At 37.4% G+C, this 18150-nt stretch overlaps 1 protein-coding gene across 1 annotated transcript in view; it reads right to left on the bottom strand.

Annotated features, from left to right (window-relative positions):
• Window positions 1-8192: 8192 nt before the first annotated feature.
• NUP37 (nucleoporin 37) overlaps window positions 8193-18150 on the bottom strand; it is a 41241-nt gene continuing 31283 nt past the window's right edge. Inside the window, exons 7-10 of the mRNA XM_060164758.1 lie at window positions 11799-11980; window positions 11269-11319; window positions 9152-9245; window positions 8193-8441 (exon numbers count right to left, since the gene is read on the bottom strand). Of these exons, the coding sequence (XP_060020741.1) occupies window positions 8328-8441; window positions 9152-9245; window positions 11269-11319; window positions 11799-11980 (441 nt within the window). The 3' untranslated portion in view covers window positions 8193-8327. The remainder of the gene's footprint in view (window positions 8442-9151; window positions 9246-11268; window positions 11320-11798; window positions 11981-18150) is intronic.

The raw sequence follows: 18150 nt of genomic DNA, 5'->3' as shown, positions 1-18150 counted from the left end.
GAGTTAGAGGGGTATAGTGTTGGTTCATAATAGTGGGAAAATAAATTTAAATGTCCCCTATCCCTGCTACACCCATCCCTCAGGTGTGATACAAATCATCAATTGGGACTTGGTTAAGTAAAGGAATTCTAGCCTAGTTATTCATTCTAGGCTATTTATAATCTAGCCTAGTTAAAAATCCATTGTTTTAGGCTCCTTCTTTTAATTGTGCCTTTCCTAACTTCACTCTCAAAGTTGGGTTGTAGGCTTATGTCCTCTAGGCAGCAGACAGGATTCCTCCCTAAAAAGTGGATTACCTCAAGAGAAGAGATCTGAAGATATTTACAGTTAGGGGGTCCCCAATAAAACAGCATATAACCTAATGACTAAGGAAGCCTGCTTTCTTTAAGGGTGGGGTGGGGAAATGTCTTTCTGCTGCGTTGTACCCAGGGACTTTAATTTATGGAGATGACTGAGTGATGACTGAGAGGTAATTGCCATTGAAAGAATGTGTTACTCACATTTCCCAAGAGAAGGGGACCTACCATGCCACACAAGGCCATAGGGGAAACACCAGATTTTGGTTAGGAGGCAGACAGAAGCAGGAACCAGGGGAAAGCCTAGGCCAGATCCTTTACTGGAATTTCTTTGGGGAAGGCAAGTCGGGGCAGGAGAAACAGGTGAAAATTGGCTGGTATGAATGATTCCAGTGGGCTTTGGAGCATAGGAGTTGTCCCTGTTGTCTGTACCTGGCCCTGGGTTGATTTAGGGCAGTGGAAATATTGGCTTGATGTAGAAGAGTTTAGATAAGGAGGTGGTTGGGGGTAATGGGCTGGATTGGTTGGTTTGCATAAGAAAAACATGCTTCCAAGTAAATTGTTTGACTATCTTTGGGAATTAACTAGCCCTGGGAGAGGCAGTCTTTCCCAGGGTCTGTAAGTCCACAAATGCCAGAGCTTCAGGGATACAGAAATTAAGAAAATATAGTTAATATAACTGTTCCTGTGATGAATAGATGCTAAAAAGACAATTACAGAATCCAAGAAAACACAGAACACTCACCCTTCAGTATGTGACCTTACAGGTAACAGTTTCAGCAAGGCACCTCACTCCTAGGTGTAGAGTCTCATTCAGTTTCTCAAGAAGGGATCAGAGGGGAAGGAGTAGCTGCCTGGCTATGCAAACCAGGGGGGAAGGTATTTGGGAGGGAGAGGCTAATTGTTCTAGGAGGGACAGTAGTCTTAAAGAAGGATCTTATTTCCCTGTCCAGGGATTGAACCTAGCCGCCAGTCCACCAGGGGCTAGAGGCTAGAAGCATAGTTCCCTTATTCTTACCCCTTTGGAAAGCAAAAATGTTTCAAGGAGGCAAAAACTGCAAAACAGGTACAAAGTTCATTATTCGAGACACAACACACAGAGAAACAATTTAGTTATTTAACTCAGAAGCAAGGGAGAAATACGCACCCAGAAAGAGTGTGGGTGTCCCCCCCTAATGAGGAGGAGTGCAGTAAAGAGGTGATTTAAATCACTTATATAGGACAGTCCTTCCGGGTCTTTGTTTATCTTTGGCCAGTTGCGGTGTTTCTTTTTTCACACTTAGGACCCTCTCCAAGATGTCTGCACAACTTTTTGCTAAGATGGATCCCACTGCAGAGGCCTGGGGGTGCATGTCCACAAATATTATGGGGTGGCACCCCTCCCTTTTTGACCCCCAAGGAGCCTTCCTGCACATGTGTAGACAGGGAAGTTTTCCTTGACCTCAGGAGTGGACACCTTATCTCTTTACTTTAGCAGAGCTCAGCTTCTGCCACTAGCTTTGTCCTTGGAGTTTCTGGGTGAGAACAAAGCTTCAATTTTACTCCACTTGACAACCACCAGCTGTCTGGCCCAGAGGCCCATCTATCTCCTACCTCATAATCATTCCTCATCCAGACTCTCAATCAAACCTCTTGTTTTAATAATCCCTAAAACATGGTGTCCCGCTTTAGAGGGAACTGGTGCCCCTCCCAAATCCAAGTGTCTTCTAAACAGCCACTTCTTTTAATCCATATAAAGCTCCTTGCTTTCATCCCTCATTTGATACCTAGCACCTTGTGACCATGTGGTACTGCCAACCTATTTGTAATTTCTTTGAGATCAGAGGCCAGTTTCCATTTCTTTATATTCCCTTATACCTATTACAGAGCCATGCACATGATAGAAGTATCTGCTTATTTTTAAGTTAAGAATTTATTATAGGGAATTCCCTGGCAATCCAGTGATCCAGTGGTTAGGACTCACCGCTTTCACTGCTCGGGCCCAGGTTGGATTCCCTAGGGTAGGGGAACTAAGATCCTGTGAGCCTAGCAGTGTGGCCAAAAAAAAAAAAAAAAGAATCTATTATAAGAGTGAAATATTTATTTAAGGAAAACATAAAGATAAAAGCATAGGAAGGAAAAAGGTCACCCATAATCACTCTTCTTGGAACTAACGATTACTATTTTTATGGAGCCAGGGTATTTTATCTTGAATTCATGGTCAGATTTTTTCCCCATTGGTGGGGGTATTAATGAGGTGGGCCTCAGTCATTTGCTTTGTACATCTTCTGTAGTACTCTGTCCTTTTCATAGAATAACCTTCTCCATTTATTTAAAAAAAAAAAAAAAAGCAAATGATGCCACTATCAGCTGCTTCCAATTAACCTCCTCTGGCAGTTTCGTAAATGACTCAGCACCTGGACTCCTTAAAGAGGTCAGGTTATTTTGAATCACAACCTCATAAAATCACTTAAGGCTACTCTGTAGGTTCAATATAAACATTTCTTCCTGTAGCCTTGTTTCTAGAATTCAAAATGATCATGTTAGAACCTTTGCTATTACCTTTTTAAAAATGAGTGGGCCGGAGGGTGTGAGCCAATTAGTCTAGGAAGGTGGTTCACAATATTTTCCAGTATGATAAGCCCTTTTTAATAGAAAAAAATTTGAGGAACCCCAGACGATTGTGGCTCGATATTTAATATCATTGATCAAATACATACGCATTGTTGAGAATTTGAAATGGGAATATTAAATGGAAATCGGTTAACTATATTGGGAAATTCATCTTAAAATCCCAAATTTTCATTCAAAGATAGTATTTCACTCGTTTTTATTTTCCAGGCCAGGTTCTATTAGTTTTCCTATAATATATTGCTTTAGAAAATCTTGCCTTTTACTTTTTACATAGGCAGGAATAATTAAAGTATTCTGGCTTTCATCTGAACTAGAGCCAAACCTGGGGTCACAAAATAGATGAGATGACAGGCACACCTTGACATGAAGGAACTTTTTAACCCTCTCAAGATTCTGACCAAGATCTTCAAAAGCCACTCTCTTTGAACTGGAGGGAAGGGTTCATTGGCAGATTGATTCCTCCTACTACCTGTTAATGGGTGTTTTGGGGGAGGAAGTGGGGAACGGCAGGACACCTGAAGTCAACGTCTGCTAGAATTATGTGTGCAGTTTAATTTGGGGGCAGTCTATGTTATCTCAGGACCCCAGGAGTTCATGGCTTCAAAGGAAAAAAGAGGATTATGATAGTGGTAATATAACTATTGAGAAACCCTTTCAATAATTTCATATCTTCCCAGTTATTTGCCATCAACAGGTTGGGACCCAGGTTTTGTAAAGATTATACACACATGTAAACACAGCTACTGTGGTAGATGGGTGGAATGATAGGGAAAGGAATAGGTCAAAAACACTGACAGAATTCCAGAACTGCTCCAAGGATTTGGGGTTTAATGTATTTGGTGGGGAGGTCCAGGATGGGGTGAGACTTCTGAAGTAGCTGTATATAAGATCAGATCCCGTACTTGCTCAAAATTACGTGCCAGGGAAATCTTACTAGAACTCTATGGATTTCAAGTGAGGGATGCTCGCACAGATGTCCTCTATGGTACATCAATTTGGAGAGAAATGCAACATTAGCTGTTCACAACACAGCTTGAGGCACTTGTGTCCAACTCTCAGGAGAATCAGCTCTACAGAATATTTAGCAAAGTATTTAAAATTTGAGTCTAAATCTTAATGGGAACCCCCACCCCCTTTTTTGTAGGCTGGAAACCAAAGTGAACTAAGCTATTATACAATTATTAGGATAAAATATACCTGAGTTATTTTATCTGTAATAAGTAAACATCCAGTTTTCATTAGTACTAGTGGAAAAAAGAACCACCAATTAACCAAAGAAGCATTAAAGGAAGAAAAGATGGTAGAAAGTTCTTTAAAAAATAACTTATATTGGTCTGGTTTAAACTTAATGTCAACTAAGAAATTCATTTCTTACAGTTATAGTTTAAGTAAAAATGAACCAAAATGAACTAATTCGTTTAGACAGTTTCTACCTGCTTTATCACAGCAGTATAATTTATCATTAGTTGCCTCTGGCTTATTTTAGAGGTTAGTTAGTTGTCTGGGGCTTATTTCCTTTATACACTGTCTCAAAAACAGAGATTTCCTAAAACAGGATTAGAAAGCTCTTCTTGAGATGGTTGCAGAGATTAACCTTAATTTTGGCCAAAGTCTAATCTTGTCTGGATTTGGCTCAGTGATAAGACAACAGCTGTGTTTATAAGAAAGATCAAAGTTTTGTGTTTAACCACCATTTAGAAGTGAAGAGACCAGCAGCATTTATTGTCTTTTACTACAAAGGAAGGAAATAGGCACTCAACTCAATATAGCACTAAAAAATGCAGTTGGTAGAAATGCTTATTTCGTACATCTTTAAATCTATTGGGTTACTCAAATTGTTTGCAAAGGCTGAGAAAACTGGTGGCCTCCCCTTTCACTTACCATTGTTCATATGGATTTTATAAGCTCATATAAGTGTTACAAGTCCCAAGGTAGTGTATTGTGTTAAAAGTTAGTGGAGAAGGCAAACAACTTTATAACAAAGACATGAGTTATACAGAAATAAGCTCATCCAAAGAAATTTCCAGGCAAACGTAACTCGATCCTCATAAGGGCAACAATTGTTTTTACTAAGGTAGTTCAAAGAACAGCTGAAAAGGTCAGCAAGAAGATTCAATGCTTTTGATTTCCCATGAAGTCTGTGTCCATGCATGCAAAAGAAACTGGTTTAGTTTGAGTAATGGATATATCATCAAATGTGTATTCGATTTTGTTTTTGTGAAATGAGATTCTCAAAGCTGATATCCTAATTATTTTGTTGTGTTACTGTGCTTAGTGAACAAATGGTTGCTATAAATTAAAGCCACGTTAATAACAACGACAAAACTTCTACCTATGTTTTATATGCCATACTTCTTTAAATGTATAATTAGAAACAAATGTTAGCTGTTTTGAAATTCTTTTCCAATGCCTTGTTAAAAATAAATGTTTTTGAATGAGCAAGGTGTTAAAGAAACAGGGTGTTCTCTCCTGTCCCTGTTGTTGCGCATACCAACAGCTTAATAAAGATATACTGGAACAGAATGCTGCTTCTGAGGACCTGACCAGGCTCTTACCAGGAATATGTGGAAATGGACCATCATAATAGTCATTTTTACTTTAAAATATTTTATTTGGGCCCAGAACTAAGGGTATTACTGGTATGGTCTAAAGTTGGGTTAAACTGAGTTTAACTTTTTGAGCTACAGAAAAATATGGGGAATAATCTGGAGCAAATAACTTTTTCTCTCTTCAGAAATTAGTCTTGGGCACAATACTGTCTCATAACTTCCCAATCAGCATTTCTGGGATAATGTCAGATTTTGGACAATTACAAAAAACCAGACACAAATGTGCAAACCAGATTTCAATTTCTTCTCCACTGACATGAGATTTAAAACAGCAACAGGAACATTTCTAGGTCAGTGTCAATATGTAGTCACAAATTACCAAAGTAAAACAAATTGGCGAGCATGGGTGTGCGATTTTGTGTTTTTGGCATGGGAGAGACATTGAAATATTCACAACATACAAGCCAAATCATAAAAATAAAATGAGACTTACGATCCCATCATTTTGAAAGAGTAGATTTAGTTCTGACATCTTGCAGATTTGTGATATCCTGACTTTTGCTTCAACAGTCCTAAATAACACAATTTTAGAACATAAGCACAACATTTTTTTCTTTCTAAAATGTTTGTAAGTGAAGCAATCCTGAGGAAAACAATTTCAACAGAAGAAAAACCTCTTAGGCATATTTATAAACAAACAAGGAAAAACTACAACACACAAACACACACAATCAGATCTCATATTATTTATCAGGAATTAGAAGTGATGACCAATAATTACTTCCCCATTAAACATTTCCTCCTGTTTCAGTCTAATTTAAACATAGTTAACTAAGAACAAAGTTTACTAAGGAAGAAGAATATCATTATACCATTTAAAATAATTGAACACACTAAAGTTTAGCAACAAAGTGGAAGCTGGAAAATCATCAGATAGCCTATATGTGAGATCTAAAGAAAGGAAGGTTAGAATTCTCAATGCCTACTCAGTATAAAATGTATACCACTCCTGAAACTAAGAGCTAAAGACATTCCTCTCATTTCTTGAGACTGTCTTATCTCAGAGTCACATTAATTTACAAATGTAACCACCATTTTCTCTCTTTGAGGGTAACACTTCCTGCCTCTCTTTGGCATAATTGTATTTACAGTTTTTTTCTCCGTTTGTCCCCTAAGACAGTAGCTCCAATGGGTAATTTCATCAGACAACTTTTATAAACCTTTTTCCAGAGGATTTCCTAGATACCCAAATACCCGAGCCCCAACATACTCCCTTCTCCAATCTCCATTCCTAAGCCCACTCAATTCCTAAGTCAACTTTTCTAAGACAATTTTCAAAAAAAAAAATTTTTTTTCAAATATACTGGCCCAATTTGTCACTTTTGAAATACACCCTGAAATGACAAATTCTTACAAATTCTTTGCCCCTTCTTGATGCTTTTAGGGTTCTCTGTCCCATCACAGAGACTGTTAAAGGGAACCACGTCAAAAGCCCCTCACCTTTGCCTTAAGTTCAAAATCTGCTTATGAAGGGGTAAAAGAAAATGTTTTTAATATTTGGTAATAGTATTTTACTGTATTAAATAATTAACTCGGGAATTGCTATGCTGTACAATATTTCATCTGTAATTTAACACACGTAACAGTTTATACCAAACATCTACATGATTACAAAATTTTACTAAATTAAAAAAAAATTACCTGCAGCAATTCCGTAGCTCTTAAAGATAATTTTGATTTCATAAAATACTTATTTAAGACATCTTATGAATAGAAAACTTGAGTAAAAAATATTTATTGGCATTATTAAAAATAAATTTCCAGTTCTTCAAAAACAAGAACTATCCATCTCTGAAAAAATTAATAATACCTACAAATCCCTGAACTGTGGGAGACATATTAGGTATTTTCATTCACCTTCACTTAATCCTCACAGTAACTTCATGAGGCAGTGATTCCTATCTCCATTTTACAGCATGAAATGCAACTTCAGAGAGGGCATTAACTTCCAGGAATGCAGTTTGTAGAAATTTATTTAGCTCTATTATACTCTTTTGATTAGATCATGATGTGACATGGCTGTCTTACACAATTTATTTCAATGATCTTGAGGAGGGTGAATATAGTTCTACTGCCACTAGGTGCCATCTCAAAAACGTTTAAGTTTGGTAAGAATGGTGAAGATTTATAAAAGGCGGAGGCTGTTAAAGGGATTAAATCATAAGTTATTTTTCAAGGTAAGCTTTATCCCATATACCAGATGTTCTGAGAATGCTGAGAGGTCCAGTCAAAAGGAATTTGCATACAGTAAATAAATAGGGTTGAGTTACATAATGAGTCACATTTTAAAGAAATTGAGAATCATTTCTTCTATTAAATCGAATAATAATCCTTTATAATTACTGAGGAAGTTTTAATAAGACCCCTACATATATAGGTTGCTAACAAAAATGCATATACATTCATCCCCACATATACATTCAACCATTTCCAGAGTAACACTGAAAGGAGACCTTTTTTCCTTTTGTAAATGTTTGTGTCTTTGAGAATTAGGAACAGTATGTATTTAAGGTATAGAAGATAGGATACACTTTGGAAAGTCCTGTGATAAAGTCAAAAACATTACGTTTCCTTAATCATCTCTTTTCTAGAGCTGCTGAGTCAACTGTAGTCTTAAAGATGACTAAAAAAAAAATACACAGAATAGAGTAGGAAAATAATTTTTAAACCATCAACATTTTATTTAAAAAAAGCAACAATTGGAACATTTCTAGATCTTACAGTATATATTTGATACAAAAATAAGGAATTCTCCAAAATACGTACTAAAAATACAGTTTTATGGATCTAGGTACACAGAAAATTTATTTTACATTTCAGTCACCCAAAATAACAGCTTGTGGTCTCCTCCGATTGCACATAGTGGGAGAGTTCTATGCCAGGAAAGGCCAGATCCAACGGCTACAGAACCAACGAGGATGGGCTATAGAATATGTGAAGAATTAAAGAAGCTCAATACATTACCAACATTAATAAATAAAAATTACACTTCAAAAATAAGAAATGCATTGAAAAATTGTCTTTTTTTTTATAGTGGAAACAGAATTAAAAAATATGCTCCCTCATAGGTGAAATACACATTAGAAGGATACAAATAATCTGAACAATTGGTGCAGTCCAGACTCAAACATTTTTGCAGTCTAAACCAACCAAGCAAGCAAAATTACTACATTTAAATGAAGAAGGAAATAGAAGAAATAAAATGTTTCTTACATGAATATTGGCAAAAAGCCTGTTACCACTGGTGATTTAAACATCAAAAAATGCTTTCTCGGGCTTCCCTGGTGGCACAGTGGTTGAGAGTCCGCCTGCCGATGCAGGGGACACGGGTTCGTGCCCCGGTCTGGGAAGATCCCACATGCCGCGGAGCGGCTGGGCCCGTGAGCCATGGCCGCTGAGCATGCGCGTCCGGAGCCTGTGCTCCACAACGGGAGAGGCCACAACAGTGAGGGGCACGCGTACGCAAAAAAAAAAAAAAAAAAAAAAAAAAAAATGCTTTCTCTTTCCAATTGAAGCAGGTAATAGATATTCATAAATGTTTTAGTTACACATTACAAATCTGGGGGGCTATAACGAGAAAAGTAGAAAACACAAATTTAAAACCACATATGCCACCAAACATCTCCACATTACCTGAGGGTGTCCTAAATGATGAATTTGAAACTGGCTTGCCATTTTGCCAGGATAACCAGTGGTTGCAAACAAGTTTTCATTAATTGTGGACCACCTAAGAAAAGACAAAGGATGAAAAGCAGTACAGAATCCTACAGACAACTATAGGTTTTTCTAAGATTGGCTATTTCTTTTTATACAAAAATGATAATTTTATAACCCTAAATTTGATAATATGGCTTTACAATCAGACTGGGAATTCCAGGGAAGTTAGCTATAAATACTTTCCCATTCTGTGAATATTTATTAAGTGCTTATCATGTGCCACTTTGTTAAATTACAAAGTTACACAAGGTTAGCAGTTCCTTATAACGAAAAGGCTGACAGTATGATAGGAGATACAAACAAGGAATCAGACAGAAAATATTTCACAGTACAATACATTAAAAAAAACCCATACATTTAATGTTCTTATTGACATTTGTTTTAAAATTAGTGACAAACTTATGAGTTTAAACTCCTTGGAATGATGCAAACACCTGGAATATATAGATGTTTAAATATTCAAGTATTAAGGCATCACAGATATTGGAATATAATGAATGATCAAGTGTTAATGGAGCTCCAGCAACAAGCCCAGCACTATAATAAGTGCAGTAGGGGAGGTACAGGGGGAAAAAAAAGATTCCTTGACAAAAACCAAACAAACAAAAAACCCGCTAAAGTCTAGTTATTATTTTAATGGGTGGCAGACACTATGAGCCCCTGTCCAACCGCCAGCCAGTCTGCCTCTTTTCTGTGCTAACTGAACCCCAACTATGTTCTGGCACAATGTGTCTAACCCCAAGGGATGAGACACAACTGGTGTAAGGCAAAGATAGCAATTCCCAATAAAATGGGTGCTCCTTCGTCTCCACTTATTTTGGACAATGTGGTATGAGGCTATGGTGCCTGGAACTCTGGCAGTCAGAGTTCTGACTGGGAAGCAAGAAGCCAAAGCCTGTCGTTGAGGATGGCAGAGGGAAAGGTCTGAACTCTTAATGACATCAGTGAGCTACTAAACCAATCCTCAGGCCACCCCCTCCAGACTTAGGTACCATAGTTCGTTGATTTTCTTTTTAGCAACTGGAAGAAAAATGTTGAAAACTGAAGTATAGTTGATTTACAATATTGTGCTAGTTTCAGGGATACAGAACGGTGATTCAGTTACAAATACATATATGTATATATGTATTTCTTTCCCTTATAAGTTATTACAAAATATTGAGTATAGTTCTCTATGCTATATAGTAGGTCCTTGTTGGTTATCTATTTTATATATAGTACTGTGTATGTGTTAATCCCAAACTCCTAATTTATCCCTCCCCCACCCCCCTTTCCCCTTTGGTAACCACAAGTTTGTTGTCTATGTCTGTGAGTCTACAGTTTGTTGATTTTAAAATGTGTATTTGCTCACATCTCTGAAATCAGGATGCATCTTATAATCTATGGCATTCTTACATTTAGTTGAATATATTTTTTCTTAGGAATACATAAAATAATAGTGTTTTATTGGGGGTATTTTAGATTTGATGAAATACAGTATATAATAAATGTTCTACTGACTTTAGTCTCTGTTAGTAAATTTTCCTGAGGCCGAAAGCACCCTAATAACTATACTATACAATGCAGTATTACATAAAAATGAATGAAAAAGAGCAAGTACCTTAATTTACATGGAAAAAAGGTCACAGATATATAATATCCAGTGTGTTCTCATTTAAAGAACAACAATGTAGTTCATATGCATAAATGTGGGTCCACCTACATTTTACGTCTTTATCAGCACAAAAAGTAAGAAAGCATATGCTCCAAACTGTTGAGGTGGCATTGGTGAGGTGGCATTGGTGGGGTGGCAACATTTTGTATTTTATAAAAATTTTCAAAGAATATATTGGAAAACAATCTCTCACCCAGACCAAAAGACAAAAGCAAAGACTTAGTAAAGTAAAACATCCATTTATAAAAGAATCAGAGAAAAAGAAAAAAATCAGTGTAAAGGAGAGGACTGGGAAAGTATTCCAGGAGTTGGTGCAGCATGAGCAAAGTAGCCAAATTCAGAAAATGAAATTATAACCCCAACAAAAATGGTACATTACCTGAATAAGCAGGCTCGATCCATGTGGACAGGTCTCTTATCTTGAGGGTAACTAAAAGATAATATTTTATGTTTTATGAATTATGTGTTGGTCTTAAGTAGAGGGACTTAAGGTTTAAAAAGTATTTTCTCTTTAAGGAACACAATGCCCAAGATATGTAAACTGTGGCAAAATTCCAAATAAGCACTGAATTAAAATAGCTGAAATATGATAAAGACATAAACATGATTTAGAACCATTGCAGAACACCATCATTCAACATGGTCAGTGTTTTTTCTTCTTTTTTTTAACATAAGTAAACACTGCTCAGATCAAAGATCTCCTCCTCTGCCATTTTTCTTTGTTATTCTCAAAGTAAATCTGTAAAAGCCAACTCTGTTACATAAAAGCCCATAGCTCTGGCCCTTCTACAGGAAAGACTTGTTTTTGCTCTATAGTGTGGCCCAGGTATACAAGAATGGGTCAATGGATCATATAGCAATAGTGACTGATTTTTTGGTAAGCAATAGATAAATATACTAAGGAAGTACCTGGACCGAGTAATATCCCAAATTAACCAATCATTCCCTGCAACAGCTCCAACTTTGAAGGTGTTTTTTAAGCACCAGTGTGCTGACATTAATGGCATCTGTTCTGATTCAAGAGATAAAATAGCCTGTTGAGCCAAAAGATCATAAAACCGAATTGTTCCATTCTTCTCTGCAACCATCAACTGTAAGACAGAAAAATAAAGAAAATCCAACCACCTAATGTACTAAATCTGAGAAGGAGGCAGAGATTCAATGTCATACATATAGTAAAATGTAAACATTTGCATATATTACAAATCGGAGATCAAATGCAAAGGAAATAAGACAAGCCTAGGTAAAAATCTCTATCAAATATTAAAAAATCTCATAGAAAATGGGCAAAAGACAGACATAAGAAAATTGGATACAATTTAAAATGATTATGTATGGTCACCAGGAAGAAGAGATCAGCCTAAAGATTCATTCTGGGTAAATTACACACACACACACACACACACACACACACACACACACACACACACACACACACACACACACACACACACACACACACACACACGAGTTATTCACAGTAGGTAAGGTTCTATAAAGTTGCTGCAAACACTGAATTAGTGGGTATCAAACCACTGATCCTAAAGGAAATTAAAGGGTTCAGTTCTATGAGTCTCTGATCACATTTTTGTCAACAGATCAATACATAATCTTGTGTGTTTCTGTTTAAAGACGTCTTATTTGGGCTTCCCTGGTGGCGCAGTGGTTGACAATCTGCCTGCCGATGCAGTGGATACGGGCTCGTGCCCCGGTCCGGGAAGATCCCACATGCCGCGGAGCGGCTGGGCCCGAGAGCCATGGCTGCTGAGCCTGCACGTCCGGAGCCTGTGCTCCACAACGGGAGAGGCCGCAACAGTGAGAGGCCCGCGTACCGCAAAAAAAAAAAAAAGAAAAAAAAATAATAAAGATGTCTTATTTAATACATATTGATTCATTAACACAGAACTCACAGGGAGCAGCACTGTAACTCATGCCTGAACAAAGCTTACCTAACACGTATTTTCTCCATAAGGCATATCAGAGCCTTCCTGCACTTAGAAACACTAGGTAGCTCTTTAGCAGTGTGCTTGGGGGCCATTTTACACAGTGAAAGAAACTGTCAACAAAAAGCATAAAAATGTGGCACTAAATAGACTATGAATAGGATACTTGTTTACAGTATGAGAGCTAAAACAAGAAGGCAGAGTACTGCCTTATTCAGCCTTAGCTGGGAATGTGCACATTAGCCAACTCAAATTTTTTGTTGCTCTGTGCATGTCTGTGACTGTCAAAGTCTGATGGTATTGATTCTGGGGTTACAAATAAATTTTAGTGAGTAGGCAAATTTGCAAGTGTGGAATCTGTGGATAATGAAGATCTACTGTATACACACATGTATATGTAAAACACTATGTTATGTTCAATAGAAGTCCACGGTAAAAAACATGATCCTGGATCTCAAGAAACTTTCCATCTAGAGAAGAGGTGAAAAAAAACTGATCATAATTTTAGGCAAAATATAGTGGGATGCAAAAGAAGTAGTGATTATTTAGAACATAGGTAGTCTTTAAAATTAGGGGATTCTTAAGAGAAAAGGTGGAATTTAAAACTATCCTCGGAGGGCTTCCCTGGTGGCGCAGTGGTTGAGGGGCCCATGAGCCATGGCAGCTGAGCCTGCGCGTCCGGAGCCTGTGCTCCGCAACGGGAGAGGCCACAACAGTGAGAGGCCTGCGTACTGCAAAACCAAAAAAAAATCAACAAAAAAACCCCAAACTATTCTCGAGACTTCCCTGGTGGTCCAGTGGTTAGGACTTCGTCTTGCAATGCAGGGAGTGCAGGTTAGATCCGGGTTGAGGAGCTAAGATCCCACATGCCTCGGGGCCAAAGAACCAACAGAAGAAACAGAAGCAATATTGTAACAAGTTCAATAAAGACTTCAAAAAAATTGGTCCAATTCAAAAAATCTTTTAAAAAATAAATAAAACTATTCTCAATAACAGGAAGTCAATGACAAATATACAACAAAAACAAGTGCAACATTGAGCTTTACATGCCCTGCCTTATTTAATCCTTGTAACCACTATCTGAGGAAATTGCTATCATTAATCCCATTTTTCAGAAAAGAGACTGAGGTGCAGAGTGATTAACTAACTTGTTGAAGATCTCACCACTAGCCTGTGGCAGGGGCTGGATTTGAACTCAGGTCTGAACCCAGGTCTAACTAGTGCACATGTTCCTTACTACAAGCCTAGATTATCAAGATTGGTAAGTGGTCTGGTGTGCTATGTATAGTCAAGGGTGGGGAAGGATGGGAAATGGGAGACCAAGGAAGACTTACTTGGACGTAGTAAAAATACTTGAGACTTTGAGCCTGTCTATAAAAATCTTGAGAATTTCAGGTATAACTTATGAACAATGGAAGGGCCAAGTCTATCTGGCCCAGGACCTAAGCTAGGAGAGCCAATAAAGCATGGCAGGTTACGAGTGCAGCTTCTTCAGTCAGGCTACCTGGTTCCGCTCTCAGGAGCTATAAGATCTTGAGCACACAGGGCTAATACAGTATCTGCTTCACAGGGCTGTTGGGGAGGATGGTACCAGTTAATACAGTTGACCCTTGAATAAGATGGGGAGAGCCTTAGGGCAACTGACCCTTTGCACTGTTGAAAATCTGTATATAACTTATAGTTGGCCCTCTGTATCTGCGGTTCCTGCATCTGCAGTTTCAACCAACCAAAGATCATTTAGTACCGTAGTATTTACTACTGAAAAAAAAATCTGTGTATAAGTGGATCTGTGTAGTTCAAATCCATGTTGTTCAAGGGTCAACTGTACATGTTAAAGTGCTTAGAACTGCTTTAGCACAGAGTAGGCACTCAGAAAACATTAGCTATTATAGTTTGAAGTCAGACTGAAAACTACTTTCTAGCAAAAAAAATTTATTTTGGTTATTTACTGTTTCTAAAACTGTGCTCAATGGTGACTTTTTTTGTTGTTGTTGTTGAAAGAGCAGATAGAGTAAAAAAGTTAATTTTTTAAGTTTCAGAATTGCTGGATCTAAAAACATTACAGGGGAATTCTTCTTGTAGGACTTTTCAGAACCATAAACAGTAATTTGTACTGACTTTTCACAGGGGAAATATCTCAAATGGCAAGGAACACTGTAGTACTTGAATCAGACTGAAGTCAAATCTGTGACTGTGTGATCTAGGGCAAATTAATCTTTTGGTGCTTCAGTTTTCTTACCTACAAAATAGACAGAATAATGCTACCTACCTGAGAGTATTTGTGAAATTATATTAGAGAACTTACATGAAGTACTCAGCACAGCTCCTGGCACTGAGAAAGCATTCAACAAATGTTGATTGTTACACCTCATTTCATTTAGTGGCTCTAACCTCTTTTCTCTTAGAGTCAGAGAGAAGGATGTCCTTGGTCCCAACTCTCTGATCCCACGCCATCCTAAATGCTTGCTTCTGTTATTACTACCTGCTGAAATCCTAGCTCCAACTGTGGTTTATTGGATTTAAGAGCTTCGCTTCCAGAGATCTTCTGACTTTTGTAACTTGATGATGATGATGATGATGATGTATCACCACGCGCCTTGTGGGATCCCCGACCAGGGATCAAACCCAGGCCCCGGCAGTGAAAGTGCTGAGTCCTAACCACTGGACTGCCAGGGTATTCCCTATAACTTTATTATTAAATGCTAGTGTTTGCTTTGTGCTTTCCACATTACATGGCTCTTTTGTGTACTTTATATCTTACAAGATTTTTGTAAGAATTTTATGATATAGGTGATCATGAACCCATCTCTCTTCTCTGGCTCCCTCATTTTCATCAAGACCAAGGATAACAAAACAAAATTCTGGGCTTCATCTGATATGGCAGACCAATGAGAACCACTAGATTGTTTCAGTAGTAATAATAGTGTCAACAATGACAAGCAGTTGAAATTGACTGAGTGCTTATTATGTATCAGGTTTTCTTATAAGGACTTTATAAGTGTTCACTCATTTAATCTTCATGAGCTTCCGTTTTACAAGATGAGGAATTGAAGGTAGTGACTGAGAGAAGTTTTGTAACTTGCCAGAGATCATACAGCTAGTAACTGGTAAAACTGGGATTTGACTCCGGGTAGTTAACTCAAGAGTCCATACCTTTAACTGCTACTCTGTGTTGCCTTTCTGTAATTTTAGGTTTTTGAGTTTAGTAGTGACACGATGAAACTGATATTTAAATATTAGTCTAACTAAAGTACGCAAGAAGAATCAGATTGAAGAGCCAAAGATTTTAGAAACAAGGATTGGCAAGGATGACTTGTGAGAATAGAAAGGTGAGGAAAGACATTAATGACCAAGAGGAATGTATTGTAGTGACAGTGAAGAAAAACTTAAAAGACCTGGAAACATTTGCATATAGGAAAGGAAGATACCAAAGATGATTTCAGGATATTGAGTTGATGTGATTTAGAGCAGGGACTTCCCAACATTCTGAAGTCATGGAAACAAGAAAAAAAAAGGAGATGGGGTGGGGCGAAATTTCAGTGTTATATAGAAGAATAATAGAAATTAACTTAAAGCATACGGAAGAAAGGGATCTCAAATAACCATAAATTAAGATGTAAGTTTTGGGATATGGGTTATAATAAACATCTAGGTCACAGTTTTTGGGTTTTTTTTAGGTCACAGTTTTTAAAAAGTAGCCTATGATATTTATACATGGTAATATTAACATTTTGATAGATTCCTTGATAATGCTTCAAGTAGACTGACTCACTGCTACAGGGGAGAAATCTAGACATAAAATTTAGGACCTGGATTCAGAAATAACATTTACTTACACATGGAAATAATCCCTATATATGTAATATGAATAAATTAGAAAACTGCACTCATGTACACATACAGAATATAATTCTACTGATAAAATATCCAACAGGCCTGAAACAAGTTTTCATGGAATCCCAGAGAACACACTTATGTAGTCTGGGGCATCTTGGCTCAGGATTATCTTGAAGGCTGTGAGCAGATGGGATTAAAACTTATGTCATCATTCTACTTAACAAGATTTTGATTCCAACACTTAAAATCTGTGTAACTGTATATACATGTTTTTCTTACTTATAAGTCAGTGTGTAACTCAATGACAAGGACTTTATTCATTCCTTTATCCTCTATTATAATAAAGGGTATAGTGTGGGTGAGAACTACCCCTTACAACAATTTACAAATACATGGTTAAAGAAGAATTAGCAGTGGAGGAAGAAAAAGGGAATATACATGCATAGATGCTTAAGGGGACTAGAATAATGCAGCTTTAAAGACCAAGTGAGCAGGGTTTCAAGGCAGAAGTGATCAATAGTGTAAAAAGCTGCCTTGAGACTAAGAATGGAAGAAAAGCCCATTGGATTTGTTAAAAATATCACTGATGACTTCTGAGAGAGTAGAGGAGACTGTATAAGATTAAAGAGTTAGATCAAGGGATAGGGAAAGAGGAACTGAAGTTAAGAGGTGTAAGTGATGGGTTCAAATATTCAGAAATAAAAGGTGTGAAGAAGATAGACTAAAAAGGGGAAACAGAAGAACGTAATGGTTAAGAGCAAGACATATGGAGGAGGTTGCTTGGGTACACATGCCAATTTTTCCAGTTAGTAGCTGTGTGAACTTGGGTAAGTTACTTAACTTCTCTGAGCTTTGTTTTCCTTATCTGTGAAATGAGATCATCACAGTACCCATCTCATAAGGTTGCCATGTGGGTTAAATGACCTAACTTAATATGAAATGCTGACAATGAGCCAAGCACATATAGGTACTATGTAAGTTTCTGCCATGATTAATCAAGGTTACCTTTTTGTGCAAGTGTGAGGACAGAAAAGAGTCACGGAGAAGTATGAAGACATTAGAGGGCTATGAAAAGCAGGATGCCTAAGAACTAACATGAACTCTAGACAGTGGAAGGACTAACTTTAAGAACATGAACGTGGCAACTTCTTAGATCCTAGGGAAGGATAAAATAGAGCAATGCCCAAGAGAAGATACTGGCAAATGAGAGAACTCTTGGTGAATGGCTCCTATCTTCTCCATGAAATTAAGTTAAGGTCAATTGATAATAACTCACAGTATATTTTTGCATTTTAGAAAGCTTTACTATGAATAGGAATTGAACACCACTGCAGCTAGGTCAAATTTGCCTTATGCCACTGATGCTTTCTGTTTACACACTATGGCTCACAAGCATGGATTTAACTTTTTTTAAACAAATACTGCTTACTATTTAGTCTAGGCATTAGTTTTTAGATCATAACCTATCAGAGGGCATGAAA

This window comes from Lagenorhynchus albirostris, chromosome 11, assembly GCF_949774975.1.
Source record: "Lagenorhynchus albirostris chromosome 11, mLagAlb1.1, whole genome shotgun sequence".
In the NCBI taxonomy this organism is placed as follows: domain Eukaryota; kingdom Metazoa; phylum Chordata; class Mammalia; order Artiodactyla; family Delphinidae; genus Lagenorhynchus; species Lagenorhynchus albirostris.
This window is presented reverse-complemented; position numbering and strand designations above follow the sequence as displayed.